This window comes from Dendropsophus ebraccatus, chromosome 5, assembly GCF_027789765.1.
Source record: "Dendropsophus ebraccatus isolate aDenEbr1 chromosome 5, aDenEbr1.pat, whole genome shotgun sequence".
NCBI classification, from domain to species: Eukaryota; Metazoa; Chordata; class Amphibia; order Anura; family Hylidae; genus Dendropsophus; species Dendropsophus ebraccatus.
This window is the reverse complement of record NC_091458.1, coordinates 39,210,744-39,232,184: the sequence shown is the minus strand read 5'-3', so window position 1 is coordinate 39,232,184 and position 21,441 is coordinate 39,210,744. Positions and strand designations below refer to the sequence as shown.

General features: G+C 42.6%; 1 protein-coding gene across 9 annotated transcripts in view; it reads right to left on the bottom strand.

The window, feature by feature from the left end:
- The window catches only part of FRY (FRY microtubule binding protein), a 286,128-nt gene that overhangs the window by 121,375 nt on the left and 143,312 nt on the right, over positions 1-21,441 (bottom strand). For all 9 annotated transcript variants that reach the window (XM_069969891.1, XM_069969894.1, XM_069969885.1 and 6 more), the window contains 2 exons: positions 19,806-20,005; positions 12,619-12,672 (listed from right to left, as the gene is read on the bottom strand). In XM_069969891.1, the coding sequence (XP_069825992.1) occupies positions 12,619-12,672; positions 19,806-19,925 (174 nt within the window). In that variant the 5' untranslated portion in view covers positions 19,926-20,005. The remainder of the gene's footprint in view (positions 1-12,618; positions 12,673-19,805; positions 20,006-21,441) is intronic.

The following is a 21,441-nucleotide window of genomic DNA, read 5'->3' as shown; positions in this document are numbered from 1 at the left end:
GACCTAAAGGTCCTCAACCTTATAGTGTGGAGAGCAGCTGACAGAGAGGAAGGAGAAGACTGAGCTATAACTGCTGTGTGTCAGTGTCTGAGTGTGTCAGTGTCAGTCGGTGTCAATAATGTATGTTTGTACATGTTAGTGTTGTCTCACGTTATTGTGCATAGTGTGTAAATGAAGGGCCTGCTGAGGCTCTGTCACCCAAGGGCCCCCAAAAACCTGGAGCTGGCCCTGGCATCTACTGACCTGTGCCTATGGGAGCTGGCAGATCCACGCCTAAAGATGTATCTGCACTCTACACCTAGAGGGCTATTCTGACTGACAAGAGCTGGGAATCCCGCCACTAGAAGGGCAGATTAAGTATGCTTTCTCCATTACTGTCCAGAAGTTAGAAGAAGTGTGTTTACCGTTTCATTAAACGGGTATTCTGGCAAATTTGTTTTTCCTTTTAAAAATTAATTTGTAATTTACTTCTATTCAAAAATCTCTAGCCTTCCAGTATTTATAAGCTGCTGTAAGTCCTGCAGGGAGTGGTGTATTCTTTCCAGTCTGACACAATGCTCTCTGCTGCCACGTCTGTCCGTGACAGGACCTGTCCAGAGCAGTAGTACACTCCATAGAAAACCTTTTTTTTTTTTACATAGAGTGGTGGCAGTAAGGGGGCGCTGCATAGGAAACTGTAGAGCTGCTCAGGCCCTGGTTCTGTTACAGTTACATAATGCTATTGCAGTTACTGAGCCTCCCCTGCAGAGGCGGACTTATCACTTGTGCAGCCTGTTCAGCTGCACAGGGGACCAGGCCAATAGAGGGGCCCGCCAGACTCTTAAGTGTCAGCTCAGCATGACATATGTCTGTAGTCGGTCCCCCAGGCGGTATCAGCCTGCTCCTGGGGGGGGGGCAGTTAGTGACTGGATGCTGTGCCCGGCTGGGGCTGGTTCTCCTCTCTCCTCCTGCACCCTGCTGCTGCTGACACCCCCTCCTGTACTCCGCTGTCCGGCATACCTTGTGTGAGCAGGAGAGAGTGTGTGATGACAGGGGCTGGAGGGATCCTGCAGGGTTACGGCTGCCAGGGACAGAGCTGTGAAGAGGAGTAACAGCAGCAGCTCTGACAGTGAGGGATTATTGTCAGTGTGTCTGTCAGGCTGCTGAAGGTTGTAAGATAGAGGTGGACTGTGTAAGAGAAATCACAGAGCCTCCCACCCTCTGATGCTGATGTTTGATTGTAAGTCTAAGCCTTTTTTGCCAATAACTGTACCCCCCTTCCCCCCTGCAGCATGGTTGTTTTTCTCTTTCATCTCCCCCTGTGCAGCCACATACAGTACATGTATCCCACCTGTGCAGCCACATACAGTACATGTATCCCACCTGTGCAGCCACATACAGTACATGTATCCCACCCGTGTAGCCATGCACAGTAACATGTATCCCACCTGTGCAGCCACATACAGCACATGCATCCCACCTGTGCAGCCACATACAGTACATGTATCTCACCTGTGTAGCCACATACAGTACATGTATCTCACCTGTGCAGCCACATACAGTACATGTATCCCACCTGTGCAGCCATGTACAGTACATGTATCTCACCTGTGCAGCCACGTACAGTACATGTATCCCACCTGTGCAGCCACATACATGTCTCCCACCTGTGCCCCAACTGTGATTCAGGGCCCATGTGTTCTATTCCCTATTACTGCTGCTCTGGCGTCATTTCCCCACTCTGAACTATATATTCTGATCTCCCACAAAGCATCCAGTGTATATTACACCCAGGACCCTACAAGTACAAAAGCTGCAAATACTACAACTCCCAGCATTTACTGGGAGTTTGCAGCCCTCAGGATGTGCTGGGATTTGAAGTACAAATGAGCAGTCAAGGGGTTGTCCTCTTGGAAACTATAACTCCCAGCATTCTCTGAGAGCTTTATAAGTGTAAGGCATTCTGAGAGTTGTAGTTCTTCTTATTTCAGGAGTTGTGGTCACAGATACATCAGTACAGGATGGGACCAGGTAAGCATGTCGCTTCTGATGGGTTCTTTATTTGGGTGCCCCCCATGATCAGTTCTATTGGGTTGCCACAGGTACCCCAGTCCCACACTAAGGCCTGCACAGACTGCAGTACAGTCCTTTAGTGGCATCTGCGCTGCGCTGTAGAGCCCTATTGAGAAGGAAAGACTAGGTTATGGGGGCCCAAACACATTTTTTGCACAGAGGCCCTGCTGCTGCTCAGTAACAAAAAAAATTATATTATATATATATATATATATATATATATATATATATATATATATATATAAAATTATATATATATTAACATAGTTCTATTATGAAGTTACACAACTTTGTTAAATATAAAAAAATTTAAATATTTTCTATTTGCCAGAATACATCTTTAATGTTAGATTTAAGTCCTGCGGATTTCTTCAGGCATGGTCAATAATTCCAGAAATCTTACTTGCATTTAGTCAGAGGGAACCGGAGTGCTACTTTGTCTCTACCTACTATGCTTTATACTGCAGCACAATGATTTATATGCCTAAACCTAAGCTATGTTATTACAGGCAGGATAAAAGTAGTATAAACTATACTAAGCTAATCACACGTGTCATGTCTGCCTCTGAACAGCCGGTTCTCTACTCTTTCACAGTCCCTAGTCTAGAAGAAGTGATGACAGTCTGCCACACATAATCCACAAGAATAAGGAAACTGCCCTGTGCAATAATATACACACAAAGCCATTCGGCAGTAGGTGGTAACAGTAGAAGTAGAAAAGCAGCCCACTGCCGACTGTCAAGGTGTAACCCACATCCCATAGCCAAGGAGAGAAGTTATTAAATTCTTCATAATGATTTCATTCACAAAACCAGATGATTCACAGTCCGCGAGCCGTCCATAAGTGACGCTGCACGAATGGGATAAAGGTCAGCAGCCATAGAAGACGATTATTCTATATACACATATGCATCTCATTCTCTTTCAAGTCCCTGCAGGAAGGAAGGGTGGGATTTCAATGAAAACCTGACTCTTATGGAACAGGAAGGGAGGGAAGTCTAGCCAGCAAGCTGGTTGCTCAACCCATTTATTTATTGGAAGTAAACCCAATGAGGAGATGAATCCCGGCTCTGTGCTGGTGGTGGAAGGGAGGGCACTCTTGTATAAATATGCCCTTGTTACACTAAATGATCATATTCTTCCATCATAAACGCAAGCGGACAGTACTGGGTCCAGGCAAAGAAAAAAAGATTATATATTTTCTCTTTAACACGGGAGGGTCCTTATATTTATCTTGGCATCTTGTAGGCATATAACAGGACAACAAACTGGTTTTAACCGTTTGGTGTCCAAATTATTTTACTTTAAGCAGGCAACAGGTCATGGGTAGAGAAGTAGGTTCAGCCGAACTTGTCGATTTAAGCTGCCTGGAAAAGATGTATAAAGCCCGAGGAAATCTAGGACTGTCATCCTGGACTTTTCTAGGTTGCAGACATAAGCAGTCAATGGCCAATCAAGTTCGGGTTCGACCAAACTTACTAAGTTCGCTCATCTCTAGTCATCATACATAGCCTTCGATCAGTGTTATCCTCTTTTGGCAAGTCCTATCATGACAGACTTAGTATTGAGTAATGTTTCATATGAGGATTTGGTGGCTATTGCCCTTTTAGGTTTCAGCAGGGGTAGAGCCAGACAGGTGCAAGCTCCTGAGTCAAAAGATTGGCGAAATGCTCATAGACAGACTATAGCAGTTTGACAAATTGAAGCAACAACTATAGAGCACAGTTGTTTGTTTTTTTTAATCAGTAAGGGGGAGACCCACTTTTGGACCTAATACAGTTGAAATATGTCAAGAAACAGAAAACAATAAATCACAGACATTTATGTTCATTTTGTTTCACTCACTAATACAAATGCTAATCCCCTGACATGGTGGGAATCTACTCATAACCAGGTTCTCAAGAAAGAAAGCCCCACACAGCCTCGATAATAGTCAGGTCTGGTGACTGGGCTGGCCTGGGAATATAACACACTAAGTCCATTTTCCTGCCCCTCTATCCAAGATCCAATGCACCGAGCAGAGTGTGGATGGGAGCATTGTCATCCTGGAAGATTGACCGTACTATTGTGTAGACTTTATTTCATATAAACTTTAAAATTCTAGCAGGTTCATCTGTAGCGTGCTCGGACGCCAACCACTAATTAGCACAAGCTATCACGGCCGTTTTGCGCGCACGTATGAAATAAAGTCTACACAACAGTACGGTGAGTGCCCTCCTACTTTTTTCTTCTTCACAGACATATCTATGAACGTTGGTTGTATTTCAAGAGCAGCACCCCGTACAGTGTTTTTGGTATATCACGACATGGAGAGAGAGAGGAGCGGCTGCACATCCCGCATATGGCTGACACTAGTGCCGCTAGGCCTATTTTAAAAACAGTCAGTGTGTCGGTATAGAATTTGATCAAACCATAATAGCCCCGTGTACCATGTGCCGGTCCCCTGGTTCACACGGGTCCCTACGCTAACTCACCACTGTGTCGGTCAGCGACTGCCACCCCCGCAAAGCGTGCACGTGCAGGGAAGGGAGGCCATGGAATGGCCCTGCAACCCCAATGTCACAGGACCAAACTCAAAGTGCCCCCCCCAAAACCCGACCGGCACCACCGGCGGGGAAGGCAGCCCCCAAACAACACAAATATGAATGTGGTATTGCACTCACCAATGCTGCTGCAAACAGAATGGGAAAGACATGAAAGCACAGGAGCGGCTTCACATCCCACATATGGCTGACACATATATACAGACACCCTGGTGTTGATTTTTAAAATAGGCCTAGCGGCATTAGTATCAGCCATGGATGGGATGTGCAGCCGTTCCTTTCTCTCCATGTTTTTGGTATATGCAACCTCGCCTTGCAATCCTATAGAAGCTGTGCCTGAAGGGTAGTCCCGATACTGTTTTCTTTACAAAATTTTTTATCCTGGAAGATTGCATTACCAAAAATCTGGACCATGGGATGGAGCCAGTCCCCTCTAGACTTGATCTACAAGGACAACTATTGGACCCAGGGCCACTTCTGCTATAAGGCAAAATGAGTATTCCTCCTCAGGCGGCAAATTCTGCGGTACAAGAGGGGGTGGCATAATCTTCTCAGATGCTTTTAGTTACGCTTAACTTTTAAACTTACAGTAGCCAGGGTCCTTCTCAGTCCCTGGGCAGCTGCTCACCTCTATCCCCATGTCCCACAACCCACGCTCGCCGCCATCCCTGGTCCATGATGTCACTTGGTGCTGCACTCTCGTCACCTGCCTCCACTCCAGTAAACAGTGCATGTGTGATTGGGCAGTGTGGGCAATGGTGGTGGTTGTTGGGGGGGCTGGCATTTCAGGTTTCCCTTTAAACCTGGCTTTTAACTCTGCAGTAATTTGGTGGACCATAGTTTTGTGTTTTCGGCTACAATTTGGTGAAGTGTTCTCTTGTCCCTCGCCTCAAGCTTTGACTTTCACCCACAGCTACGTCTTTCTGCAGATGTTTTGCTATGTTTTCCATACTGGGAATCAGTAGACCATGACACATCCAATAACTCAGCAACATCTTACAGACATCGAAACAAAACAAAGCAGCTTTGTCTCTTAATGGTATATATTCATTATCTTTTTACAAATGTCATGTCTTTGTACATAACAAGTTTTATGCGAACAATCGGCGAACTATTGTTGATTTTTTTTCAACTTTTTGTTAGTCCCTTGATCATTAGGTGTTATTATACGGACAGATAATTGCTCATTTTCGATTGTTATAGCGAATTTTTAAATGATAACTGCCCCGTAATAGGGCCTTATGCAGTATTAGCATTATCACTGAAGGGGGCAAATGGGAAATTAAATGACCCCATGTGCCACCATAAAGCATCTGTGCATAAGCTTCAAAGACAAGAATATGGAAACTGGTGGAGACTTTACGTACTCGTCTGGAAGAACTCTTGAACCTCATCCAGGCTTGGATGCCTGTAAAAACTTCTGTGTCCCGCAGTCTGTTACACAAGAGTTATCAAAAGGCTTTAATGAAAAATTGGAATGAGCCATTACTTCAGATAAAAGCAAATGATTCCCCTCGAATTTCCTTTCTGTTCTACACAGAAACCCAATTTCCATTTAGAATCTAATGAAAAGTGCGTAGATGAAAAGAAAGGCCGTCCGCTAGGAATGGTGCGTTCTACAGATAACCAGTTCTTCCTTTTCTGACCTCATTAAGCCCTGTGCACACTGACATTAGTAACTTGGCTTAAAATAGGCTGCCAAATGTCTTCATCCAGCCTTTCCTTAAGTAGAAGTCATACAAGTGTCTGGCTAAGCCTCAGGCTCTTCGCACCGTCCACTTTATCTTTTTGCGTTGGGGCCGGTATTATCTAGCCGGTATTCCCGTCATGTCGCAGATAAAAGAAATGACGTCATCCGTGATGAAACGCCGACTGCAGCCCTGTGAAGATTTTCCTTTTCCTCTCTTCTAAGTGGCTTGTACATCCACCCAGAAAGTACCTTTGTATAAAGCTGCTTATAGTTATAAGGACATGATGTAATAAAACCCTGGGTGGGTCACATGGAACTAATGCAGGGAGCTAAAAATACCGACCGGAGAGAGGAATAGGCTAAATATCGAAGCACAGGGAGGAGAGGGCAAAAGGTGGGAAGCAATTTATGTGAATTGCTATAAAACCATTTCCTTTTCCCATACCAGTCTAGAAAATGATATTTCCAACCACGTGACTTATTAGAAGTATCTCTGGTGTTGGACTAGACTTCTATTTGTTTTGGTGTTTACTTGTATTAGAATGTATTATTGTTTCTCAATTCCAAAAACTCTCCTAAAAAAAGTATTATATATATATACACTGACTGGATATCTATATTATAATATATACACACAGTATATAATATATACATACAGTATATATATATATATATATATATATATATATATATATATATATATATATATATTTATTTATTTATATACACCCATACATATGAATAACCATATTATTATATACACACACACACACTAAAATACTATCTATCTATATCTATATATAATCTATCTATCTATCTATCTATATATATATATATATATATCTATATATATATATATATATATATATATATATATATATATATATATATATATATATATATACACATACACACACACACAAAAACACACACACACACACACTCTCTCTCCCTCCTTTGGGTGCAAACTTTTCTAGAGTCCTGTAGGTGTATAGACACCTTTTTCTTCTTGCAGCCAGATCTTACATTATCCAAGATCAGAAATACATAGCTGCTTTCTTCCAAAAACAGCTCCACTCCTGTCCACAGTTTGTCTTTGTTACTGCAGCTCAATTTTACTGAAGGGAATAGAGCAGAGTTGTAATACCACACAGACCCTGAAGACAGGGGGTGGTGCTGTTTTGGGTAGAAAGCAGCAGCTTTGTTTTAACCTCGGATTACCCCTTTGTGTTTCCGAGTTTCTACCATTCTATGTAAAAATGTTATATATTTAAATGTTAAGGGAGAGAAGTTTCTGAATGTTTCTGTGAGAGAACTCACAGAATAAATAGAAATAAGTATATTTTAAATATCATCAAATGTGTCAATGTAAAAAAAACAAAACATGGTATGCTTTTGTCATGCACTTTTTCTTTGTAAAAAAAAATAAAAAAAATCATAAATTGACCTTACATGTAGCCCACAATACTGCCTGAAATGTAGCACTCTAATTTTTTGATTTACTAATACATGTCCATCATTTTTGAGACCTTGTTCCTCTCAATAGGCTGAATGGTTTTAGACGGCAGCCAATCCCTGAGCACAGTGAAGCTGTCATAGTTCCTCCAGCCTCTAGCATTACTGTGCATGAGCGTTCGGAACCGAATGAATGAGTGACTTAGTAACAGTGGGAAATGTGTGGGAGGAAGCTATTTCTGGTAGTTATGTGCCCCAGTAGTTTAGGTATTTTCAGCCCCAGAAGATCACTAAATGTTGCTATATTTAAAGGACAACTCCCGCGCTAAGGAAAAAAACCAAAAACCAATCAGAAACCTAGCTTTTATACTTCTCATCCCTCCTGAGCTGTCACTGTTTGAATTTCCCACCGTCTGTGTACCTTCTGATTTCTAGTCTTGTTCTTTATTTCTTCCTTGCTTCCTGGTTTCAGCTTCCCATGATGCACTTTGGCTGCTGTGACACAGCAAGTGCCTGCCCCTCCATTCACTACAACTCCCATCATACACTAAACATGACCCCCTCTCTCTCTCTTCAGTCAGGCTGCTATATACACACACACACATACTGTCACCTCACTGTAGTGTACATTCTGCAGGATTAGGTCAGGGCAGCGAGGAGAGATAAGACAGGGTCTGTGTAGCTGACCTGCCGGGAGTGAGGAGAAAGATAAGCAAGTGACATCACTCACTCACTGAGTCCACTGGCAGCAGGAGGGAGTATGGGGGAGGGGGTCCTGTAGCTGGTTATGTGCCGGGAGTCAGTCACCAGTCATTATGGAGTTGCAGAATGACAGATGGCTTACAGTTGCTCAGCCAATGGGAGCTGAGCAAGCTGAGTCACCTGACCAGGCAGGGGAGGGTGAGGCTGGTGTGACAGGAGCTAGACCCGCCCTCCTGCTGATGATTCATTGTCACTAGAAGGAGCTGAGAGAGCAGCCTGGTGACGACAGTAATTAGGTATGAAGGAGTTTCTTACACTTCCTGGTGGGGGGTGGAGGGGGGAAAAGACAGGGAAGGAGGACAGACAGGTGATTGAAGTATATTACAGAGTTATATAACTTTGTAATGTGCTTCAATTACTGGGAAAAAGTTTTTCATGGGAGTTGTCCTTTAAGGTTTCTTCAATGTAATCTACAAGTATGTGAGGAGTGGAAAGGGAAAAGAATAAAGATCAACCTCATCTGAAGTGCTGCACTCAAAGGGATATTATTCTAGCACTTGTTCATTGAACACCTCAATATCTTATCATGAAGTTCCATCACCCCGCACCCCAGATGATCAACTGTTTCAGAGCTGTGGCGCCTCCTTACACAGTAAACAGAACTAGACAGCTCCATACATTGTGTAGTGGCCATTCTGGGTTACTGCAGCTCAGCCACCTTTCAGTTTAATACGTGATGAGCTGTAGTAACCCGGTGCAGTCAAAACAAAAGAAAAAAATAAACATCAACTATATACAAATGGATGGGAGAAAAATAGGCACAAACTACCGGGAAAAACATCACCCAAAGAGTATACTGCATTTGGAAAAGCATAATCAGATACAGCATTACAGAAATACATAGATAGCCCGGTGATCGCAATGGTCACCATTTAATATTTAAAGGGGTACTGTGGTAAAATTTAGTTTCAACTCAGAAAGTTATTTAGATTTGTAATGTAATTCTATTTAAAATCTCTTCCAGTACTTATCAACTGCTGTAAGTCCTGCAGGAAGTTGTGTATTCTTTACAGTCTCACACCGTGCCCTCTGCTGCCACCTCTGTCCGAGACAGGAACTGTCCAGAGCTACTCCTCTGGACAGTTCCTGCCACAGACACAGTTGGCAGCAGAGAGCAATGTGTCAGACTGGAAATAATACGTCACTTCCTGCAGGACATACAGCAGCTGATAAGGAAGGCTTGAAATTTTAACCAGTTAATTTTGATACCAGTTGATTGAGCTGCCTACAAGGGGTCTAAGCTGTAGGACAATCTATGGCAACTTCATGCAGTCACTGAATGCGGGCCTGGTCTCGCTTACATTTAGCGATCACAGAATCGTCTAAGCCCCAGTGACATAGTCCGTACATTGCAAGTAAGGAGAAAAGTATTGGGTTCTGCTGACACACTCAATAGAGGTAAGCCGCCAACTATTTATTGTCACCCATTTGCATTTATTGCTGATGATGAGAACGGGGTCCTGAGCCCACTAGCTGAATGGATCGGCAGTCGTGTGCACACTATTGCTCTACTCTGTCAGAATGCTGTACTATTGCTATTACTATACTATTACTTTACTTATATAACAGCAGTAAGTAAAATAGTACTGTGATAGGTTTGTGTTCATACACAGCAGCCAATCCGAGGAGGCAGAGATGCAGGGAAAGGGGGAGAGCAGCAGCCTGGACCAATCAGGAGGCAAGAGGTGTGTCCAGGACTATCTCAGATTCCCTGTATGCACTGTAGCTAAGTTCTGACTAAGGGCCCTATTCCACCGGACGATTATCGTTTGCATAATCGTTAACGATTAACGATCTCAAACGACCGCTATTGCGAAAAGACCTGAAAACGTTCACTCATTTCCATGGAACGATAATCGTTACTTATGATCGTAATTGCGATCGTTTTTCTTCGCTATTTATTCGCTATTGCGTTCATATCTATTGCGAACGACCGAACGATGTCTTATTCAATGCGAACGATTTGCGAACGAGCAACGATAAAAATAGGTACAGGTCTTATAAAGCGATCAACGATTTCTCGTTCGGTTGTTAATCGTTAACTGCATTTCAACCGAACGATTATCGTTCAGATTTGAACGATTTAACGATAATCTGAACGATAATCGTCCGGTGGAATAGGGCCCTAACTCTGTACTAACAAAGGCAAGAAACAAGCACTAGGTAAGTATCCTCTATAAGTACTGCCTTAAATACTGAATGGTTGCTTTAGTTTCGGACAGAACTACTACACCATTAATTCTGTGCAAAAAGAAAAGCTCCCCTTTATTATAGTTGGCTTGGAAGGTCTGCTTACTTCATACTCGCTCTATCTGAAAAAGTCACCAGACTGGAGAAGTGTTCCGTTCAAGAACAGCAATGAAGGAGGATCGGGGAAACGTACTTAACAGATTCGAGAGAACAAATGACCCTTTCATTTAAGCTGAAGTAAAAACTACCACAAAGTGCCAAAAAAGGACACACTGATTCTTGTTATACGTTCAGTGACTAATGTGGATACAACAGAACATTCAAGTTACTTTATCCAACAAGGTTGGTCCCTGGCCACTATCTGTACCACGTACTTGTTTAGGGCCAGGTTTGCACAGTATGGCTCTTGCCATGTAATTTTGAGTAGATGCTAAAAATGAGATGTAGTCCTTTCTTTACTTTAGGTTGAGATCGACTACTGGCTTTGGCTCCTCAAACGCTATTGCACAAAGATTTGAGCCAAATGGAGACACCATTTTGCTATATCTGCCTGTGTACGTAGACACATAGAGGGACATGTATTATGCGGCGAAATGTGGTTTTTCGGCGGAAAGTGCCGATTTGCAAATGATTCTAAGCGCAAATGGGCGATTTGCGAATAAAATATTCACAAATCGGCACTTTCCGACAGATACGCCGGGGTGGGGGGGTGGGGAGGTGGCGGAACAAGGGGCGCGGACTCATAGTCCGCGCGATTCATTATTGTTGTATCTTAAAGATGCACCGAAAACCTACTCCAGTCCTCAGCTGGCGTAGGTTTTCGACCGTGCACACCGGAGCGCACAGGATTTATGTGGAGGCAGTCCGCCTCTACATAAATCACCATAGCGCTGGAGATGCGGGGACATTAAGTCCGGCGTAAAAAACGCCATAGAGGGAGATTTATCAAACTGGTGTAAAGTAGAATTGTCTTAGTTGCCCTCAGCAACCAATCAGATTCCACCTTTCATTCCTCACAGATTCTTTGAAAAATGAAAGGTGGAATCTGATTGGTTGCTAGGGGCAACTAAGACAATTCTACTATACACCAGTTTGATAAATCTCCCCCATAGTGATCAGCCATAACATGACACTTAGTGCAGTCATCTTCAGCTCGTTCTCCCGATCGGTACAGGTCTAAACACTCAGACCCAGACCGATCAAAACTTTTGACACGTCTCTAGGATATGTCAAAGTTGTTTTTTTTTTTTTTTTTTTTTTTTTAATAAAAACGACAGTGACACTTAAAGGGGTTATCCAGCACTACAAAAACATGGCCACTTTCTTCCAGAGACAACACGACTCATGTCTCCAGTTCTGGTGTGGTTTGCAATTGAGCTCCATTTACTTCAATGAAACTAGTTACAAATCTCCACCCAAACTGGAGACAAGAGTGGTGCTGTCTCTGGAAGAAAGTGGCCATGTTTTTGTAGCGCTAGATAACCCCTTTAAAGGATCTGCAGATAATGTCTTCCTAGACACCATGCGACTAGAGATGATCGAACATCAGAAAATCATAGGTCCGATTTTCAGCACCTAGGCTGAATCCCGGAATCCTAGGCGGTACTCGGGCTGTCTCCTCCTTCCGCATGGACCGGGAAGGCATTAGCAATCAAATGCGGAAGGTTTGAGAATGTTCGGGTTCGATCGGACCTACGCTTTTTCTCTACAAGGGACATCTCCAGAGGTCTTGTGGAGTCTGTGGTTTGTCAGAACTGAGTTATTTTAGTGTCATGAGGGGGACCTTTATAATACTAGCCAGGCAATATTAATGTTACAGGTGATCAGTTTATATGAGATAAAACAGACATTATATGAACCTATACACACAATTATATATCTGTTCATATTTCTTTATCATAAAACATAACTCTTCATATGACTTACTTGATCAAACTGGGGATCCTCTCCTCTTTGAAGTGATTTTGTTAATGGTTTTTCCTAGAAACATAGAAAATTAAAAATGGTCAATTTTTGAGGTTTAACACTGACTTCACTGATACAATGCACAGCAACATCTAGGGCAGGTCCCTCATGTAACAAGATAACAGTCATATAAAAGTGCAGGTATGAATGAAAATGGAGCCAAAAGAAGTCTCCAACAATTTCAATAGATTTATGAAGTGTTATAGCCATTTCTATATGTACATGCCTAAAAAAAGGATGTTTCACACAAGGTACTGAGAAGTGAAGATTAGCTGGAACCTGGGTAGGGTCAGAATTGAAGCAGTGGGGGATTGGCGAGGAATTAATGTTCTTTTTTTAATCCTTTATATACATTTTATTAAAGGTTTTATCCTACCAGATACCTCTTTAACTATACTTTACTAAGATACTTAGCATAGATGTCACTAGCATGAAAAGATCTTTAAAAGATCTTTAAAAGATTCTTAAAAGGCATATTCCAAAATTAGAACATTGAATTTAAATAAGACTAATAATCCCAACATATATAGTTTACTAATATAGTGTTGTCACTAATTGTACTGGCTTCAGCATATCTTTGCTTGGAATAACCCTAATAGGAAGTTGTGTAGTCCTTTCATTTTCAGTGTGGTGTTGTCTCAGCAGCTTCCCAGCTTCTTCCTCCAGAGACAACACATCATTGTCCTCAAGTCTTATCCACAGAGTGATGTCATAACCTTTGATGAGCCCCTACAGCCTACAACACCATCTATGAAATACTGAAAAGATTCAATCACACCACCAGGGTCTGTAGGCTACCAACATGTATTTTAGGCACTCAAGGCGGTAATCTTGCATTACAACCCAAAACAGGTATGGATTACAATTTACATTTTACGTGTTGGACCAGACAGAGGGTGCTCAGTTTGTCATGACACATTTTCTCAGTTAGGAAACGTGCACACTACGGAATCCCGGCAGAAAACTCATTGCGGATTCCACAGCTCACACCTGCTCGTGGGTTCATTCTTTGGATGGACGGCAGAATCCACCCGTGCATAGAATGGAGTCTATGGCACCTGGAGGAGATGCATGCGGCCTCCAGAGTTCGCGAGCGGGTGCAAGCTGCGGAATCCGCAACAGATTGTCCGTCGAGATTCCGTAGTGTGCACATACCCTTAGGTTGAAATGTGCTTGTTGACCAGGGTATTCCCATCAGATAAGTTATGCCCTAACCACAAGATTAAGGAAAACAAACTGATCTCAGGGGTTCTACCAGTGGGATCCCAACCTATCCTGAGAATGGGGACATAATCATCCATGGAATGAATGATACTTGTGTATCGAAATATGCTTCCAAGGTGAAAACTCCATAACTTGCACAGCCACCACTCTGCCCATGGATGTCTCACTGGTGGCCACTAGTGTTGAGCAAACTTGCCGAATGTTTGGGTTCAGCTGAACCCGAACTCTTGCCATTTGAATCCTGGTAGCTAAGAAAGTTGGATGCAGACCTAGGGCTACCAGGAAAACATGGATAGTCTAGGACCTATGGCTGTATCCATGTCTTCCGTGACTCCCTAGGGCGGCAGTCAACTTCTCCAGCCACCGAGAACCTAAATCAGAGCATTTGGGTTTGGTTAGTTCTATCACCACTAGCTGTCAGTGAATACTCTTTCTAGAGATAGGTGCAGGTTGGCACCCACAGTTGGCAGACACATTTATAAAGATCTTTATGGCATTTCCTAAGCCTGAGCAATACATGATTTAAAATGGCAGTCCACGTGGATTATTAGCTTCTTCCTGCTGCCACATTCTAGATGTCTTACTACTTTTGAACATTTTGAGGAAACCAGCAGCTGAGAGGTTAACATACGCTGACCTCCATCTATCCTGAACTGGGAGAGGTGACTTCAGGACACAATGAATTATTTTGGTGACTCTCTGACGGATGAATTACAGTGTCGCATCCATTGCTGGCTGTCCCTTCCAGGAGTCTATAAACATCTAGGGAAAGTTCTTGATAAAGCCCAGATTTGATTTAAGACGTCCTGTGGTTTTCTATATGCAGGCCAAAATAGTGGCAAAAAAAGGTAAACAAACAATATATGTGTATACATGCAGAGAGATATATGTACTCTTAGGTAAAAATTGTTTTACATCACAAAAACATTTCTGCTTTCTACCACAATAACCACCCTTCTCCATGGGGCGGGGGGAGTATACCAGGTACACCCACTACCCAATATACTGGACTGTCTTGGGGTGCAACATTGCATCTAATGATGGGTCTTAAATAATGGGTCTTAAAATTTGCTTTATATCAGTATTATATAGAGACTGTGTCTATCAATTTTATTAAATTTATATAGTTGTTATTTGGTCACTGTATACTGACAGTAAGTGTTATACTAAAATATACGTTTGTTTCATCACCATACTGTATAGCATCATGTAAGACTGTACAACACAGGAACAGGGGGTGAGTGCCAAAGGGGGTGCAAAGACTACCATCCACCAAGACTGACCCTGCTATTTTGGTGGCATTATTCGGTATACATAGCCCATGCCGCATCCCATCGGTAACAATATTACGTGCTTTCTTTATCTTAACAAAAGCTATTAAATATGTGCAAAATGAGTTATCTGCATGGAGCAGAAGTCTGAGAATAGCACACCATTCATTTAGCAATGATTTCAGAGCAGCTTATGAAATGCTGCGTTCCTATATATAGGAGGGTAATTGCTCTCTGCAGCCGAGACATCATTTGGAAAATCCTCCATATCCGCATAAATGATTTATGAAGTTAAATAATACAAGTCCCATAAATGACATGATCATTAGCGTTAACACATAGAAAATGAGGATCTGTTAGGGAATGGCAACTTTAAAGATCAGAACGATACGAAGAACCCGGGATACATTAATAACCGTGACCCAAATCCAAGTACAACTGGATAATGTGTCATTTATTGGCATATATTACCAATGATATATCAAATTTTCTTTACTTGAGCATGTTTTGTTACATTCAGGTCCATCATAGCCGGAGCAGCGATCAATAGCACAATCCATCCTGTCCAGGGGTTTATATATCCAGTACAGACCAGTGTATACTTGCTCACACACTGCAGGACGATGGGACAGGCGCCCAACCTTGAAGGCATGCTTATGTCATCATTCATGTCATTGTGTCAGGTTGGAGATGGATGCAGCACAGAAGAAGGCTTGAACTTTCTATGGCTTGCACTGGAGTCAGTGTAAAGGTCATAGTGCTTGCTGCAGGATTGGTGGCATATATAGATCACAGTGGACCTCCCATTATGGTTCCAGGTTTTGTCAACCAGAACGGAAAAGTCCGGTGTTTACTTCCACCCAGGGGCGTAACTAGAAATGGCTGGGCCCCATAGCAAACTTTTGATTGCCCCCCCCCCCGACTGACCACTGAACGGTCAAGTGAAGTCATAACTACATAACTGCTAGCTCGTGTTAGGAGTGCTTACAGTTAAAGGGACATTTGCAAAATCCAGGAGACCAGCAGGACCACCCGGTGCTGCAAATGATGACGGCTCAGGGGGCCCAGTGTATTGCAGGAGCAGGCCATGGGGCCCCCTGATGCGGTGGGCCCCATAGCAGCCGCTATGGCTGCTATAGTGGTAGTTACGCCCCTGATTCCACCTGTATACTCTCTCCATTATCATTGGATCCAACCAGCTGATTATCCCTCCTTGGAATAGGACCCTATTCCATGGGCAACAGTGAGGAGTAAACGAGGGCCTTTATTGGAACCATGAAGATTATGACCAAGGGTGCTGGTAGACTCTGAAGATACTTAGGGAGGACATAGATAGAAGATAGGGAGGACAAAGATAAAAATTAATGCTTCAATCACTGGTGTCACATCAAGAGACAAAGGGCTCAGAGTAAAAGATGCAGGACACATGTTCCTGGTGCCAGGTGGGTATATTAGGTACATTGATCAGTTGTATAAAGGTATTAGGTTTCCCATTTTCGTAAGGAAACATTGCAAAGCAAAATATGCTATTTGGACAGTAGAAACGTAAAGCAATAGACTCAGAGTGAACACAACCCAAGCTGGTTTTTGTTATGCTAAACAGAATTTTCTAAAGGGAAACTATTAGCAGATTAGAAGTATCTAGCCTGCTCATATCTCCCTATATGGCACCAGGTGCTGAGAATGAAGGAAAGTTTCTTACCTATATCCTCAGCGCCATTTTCCTGATATTAGCAGTTTACTCCTACCCCAGCTGATATTCATTTGGAAGGGGTGGTAGTCCCACCCCCAGTGCACCAAAATTACTTATTTTATTACTTATTAGGATATAGAATGAACTCCTAATACTACAGAAATGACACTAAGGATCAAGGTAAGAAAATTATCATCATCCTCGACACCCTGTCCGATATGAGAACATATCAGCAGGTTAAAGAAGATGTACCACCAGGTACATCCTCTTTAATCTGAACCCACGGATTGAACGGCGCCATCACGGGGAAGCCGGTTCCTGTACACTGCGCCGTTCCATGCTCCGGAACCGGTTGGTGCTCAAGCACTAGAGGTAGGCCGGCCCGCCCCCAGTGGGAGGGAATTTCCTCCCCTGTATGACGCGGCTGCTTGGCTTCCAGACCCGAGCCCAGTAGATCAATCATGCAGGGCAATAGTGGTAGAGGAGGGAGAAGGCATGCATGCTGTAGCTCAGCCCAGCCTTTATGGCACTTGAGCTTGGAAGGGAAATATTATTTTATAACTTTGTGAACAGCCATCAGCTAAGAGACAGGTATAATTTGTTTTATCCCCCTATCAGCTATCTGCTCATGTCTGCAGCTTTGAGTGAGATATAATGCTGTCAGATCCCCTTCAAAGAACGTTATGACTATGTCAATACGCTATACTTTTGTCTCCACTGGGATCTACATGGATCAAGTTTTTGAAGTATATGGAAATACAAGATAGACTCCTTATAGCACCATGCCTTCTTCACTACTGCCATGGCCTGGATACTAAATACAGGCAACCCAACAGCACCCAAATCCATGGGTAACCAGAGCCCCTAAAGTGTCACTGTCGTTTAAAATTTTTTTGCAGAAATCAATAGTCCAGGCGATTTTAGGAAACTTTGTAATTGGGTTTATTAGACGAAAAATGCATTTTTATCATGAAAAAGCAGTTTGAAGCTTCCCCCCTGTCTTCATGGTTTTCGATGGAGAGGGGAGGGGTGGAGGGAGATGAGACACCAAAACAGGACAACAAAGAGTTAATTTACAGCTACATCACCAGGCTATCTCCTCTGAAGTCAGCACTGACATCTCTGACCTCTGAATATGGCTTTTACACAGGTCCCACTGTGTAATCCTGTGTTCTCTTCTCTCTGCTGGCGACTAATCTCCCTCCTCCCCTTTCCATAGATTACACAGGGCTCGACTGATGTAAAAGAGTCGAGATTTCCTAATAATGAGCAGTGAATGAAAGAGAGAAGGGAGGGGGGGACCTGGGGAAAGTCTATTTGAATGCAGATAATGGCATATTTGCCTAATAAACCCAATTACAAAGTTTCTTAAAATCACTTGTACTATTGATTTCTGCAAAAGAGAGACAGAAAACTACAATGACACTTTAAACAGGCAGAGTCCTTGTTGGGCTACCAGCCAAGTGCACCCTGATCCTTCTGCTATACAGATTTTCAGTATCGGCTTTATTATGTGTATTCTATAATAAGTGTATTTTCAGATGGCCATTATATATATATATATATATATATATATATATATATATATAGCAGATCAGCATGGAGTTATACAATGTACAGGCAATTGGTGCAATGTCATTAGCTTCTGTTCTGCATATAATACTGGATGGCAGAACAGATGTGTATGTGGAGGGAGGTGACAGCCGCTCAGGAAGTTGTAAAGATCCCATCAAGTATAAATAGATTGGGCAAGACACCAAATACAACAGCAGAACGCTGAGTCATGTGTTCTGTCAATGTCAGAAAAAAATCCAATCACAACAGAGCGAGGCTGACCACTGATCTGCATGCTTAGAGATAGAGGACGTTCAATATATAAGGAAGATAATCACATTCTACATATCAAATGAAGCATATTCTTTACTGACAGATACATTGTATACCCTGCAAGGAGCTGCTAGGACCATCTAGTGCAGGCATAAAGGGGAGAAGACATAGCAAGCAATGGTTTTCTAACTAGTACTAGAAAACTGAGCTGGAATCAGATTGGTTAATTTTTTTTATTTAGAGTTTCTACTTTAGGGTGCGTTCACATGTAAAGGATCGGCAGCAGATCTGCACAAGATTTAATGGCGCAGATTAGATTCAAAGCAAATCTGCAATTTCAAATCTGCTGGAGATCTGCTGCAAATCCTGTACGTGTGAACACACACTACAGGATCTGCAGCAGATTTAAAGTTGCAGATTTGCTTTAAATCTAATCTGGGCCATCAAATCAGCTGCAGATCCTGTACGTGTGAATGCACCAATAATAATAATAATAATAATAATAATAATAATAATAATAATAATAATAATAATAACTTTATCGGTTCATAGCAAATGGGATAAAGCTGAAATACCTCATTAAACCAGTGGACAGGTGGGGCACTGTTTTCGCAAGGAGGCAGCCATTTTTCTGTAATCTTGTACAATTACTTTAAAGAATCCCCCGCAAAAAAAACAACTTGTGTGTGGTATTACAACTCAGCTCTTTTCACTTTAATGGAAGTGAGCTGTAATACCGCACACAAACTCAGAGTGGAGCTGTTTCTAAAAGAAGGCAGCTATGTTTTTCTAACACCCTCTTTGTGTGGATTTTTACAGATTTGCTGCTGAGGAAAGTGTTGCGGATTATGAAAATTTACAAAAAAAAAAAAAAAATATCAATGAATTTAAAGGGATCCAATTAGCACATTTGTGCTGATTGGGCTCCCAGAATGGCTGCACAGATCGCAGCCAGGTCTCTTATTGTGTTGGGGGGTCCGGGCTCTGTAGGCTTCATGTCAGGTAAAGCAAGACGAGAGCCGTGAACTAGTCATCCGGGCTGTGACAAGTCACGGCTCTCTGTCCTTTCAGCGCACTCAACGGGGTGATTGACAGGCAGGGAGGCCCGTTAGCCACCTTCTCATGTTACTCACCAGGGGTTCGGCCATTATGATACGGATCTTGCGCTCCGCTTGTGTGGTAAAATTTGCAAATAGGCTTTTGAGGATATATTCCCCAGGTTTACTTTCTGGGTCAATGTTGATGGGCAACATGGTTGGCGGTCCTTTCTCCCTCTGTGCGCTGGATACGGGCTGGACTTGTGGTTTTATATATCCGTTACCGACTGGAGAAGCTAAAATGCAAAGAAAAAACAATAAGTACAAACTTTGCAAACAATGTGCACATAAAAATTTTACAGCATACCTAATAGTTTACAGGGGGAATTTCCCCCTCCTTATATCTCCAGATCCCTAATACAAATCCTTTATCCAAATGATCCCAGATCTTATTCACACTTTTTTTTATTATAGTGTAAAAAAAACAAAAAAAAAACCTCAAACACCAGTGCACCAAAACCACCATTCATATTTATAGAGGAAAAAAAAAGCTAAGAGGTCAATGAAATTACAATTGCCACCAACCGGGTGACAAAAACTGTAGGTAGAGAGTTTCATATTTCCTTACTGACTTCTAACATCTCGTGGTGAAGAATAAAAATAGAAATGTCTATGGAGGATGTGCAGATCTTACAGGATGACTTAGACACACTGAGTGTTTGGGCGTCCACTTGGCAAATGAGGTTCAATGTGGATAAATGTAAAGTTATGCACCTGGGTACTAATAACCCGCATGCATCATATATCCTAGGGGGAGTTACTCTGGGAGAGTCACTGATGGAGAAGGATCTGGGTGTACTTGTAGATAATAGACTACAGAACAGCACACAATGTCAGTCAGCTGCTTCTAAGGCCAGCAGGATATTGTCATGCATTAAAACAGGCATGGACTCTCGGGACAGGGATATAATATTAACGCTTTATAAAACTTTGGTGCGGCCTCATCTGGAGTATGCTGTCCAGTTTTGGAACCCAATTCATAAAAAGGACGTTCTAGAGCTGGAGAGGGTACAAAGACGGGCAACTAAACTAATAAGGGGAATGGAGCATCTTAGTTATGAGGAGAGATTAAAAGAATTACATTTGTTTAGTCTGGAGAAGAGACGTTTAAGGGGAGATATGATTAATTTATTTAAATATATAAATGGCCCCTGCAAGAAATATGGGGAAAAGATGTTCCAGGTAAAACCCCCTCAAAGGACAAGGGGGCACTGCCTCCGCCTGGAGAAAAAAAGGTTCAATCTCCGGAGGCGACAAGCCTTCTTTACCATGAGAACTGTGAATCTGTGGAACAGTCTACCACAGGATCTGGTCACAGCAAAAAGAGTAGAGGGCTTCAAAACAGGGCTAGACAAGTTCTTAGACCAAAATAATATAGATGCATATGTATAGAATCTATCACCCCTCCCCCTTCCCTGTATCCATCCCCTCCTTGGTTGAACTTGATTGACATGTGTCTTTTTTCAACCGTATTAACTATGTAACTATGTAAAATGCTCAGAAACAGTGGCATAGCTATAGGGGTTGCTCCTGCAACCAGGTTGATAAATCAGGGGGCCCAAAGGCCCCTTCCCTCTTTAAAGCGACTCTGTACCCACAATCTGCCCACCCCAAACCACTTGTACCTTCGGATAGCTGCTTTTAATCCAAGCTCTGTCATGGGGTCCGTTCA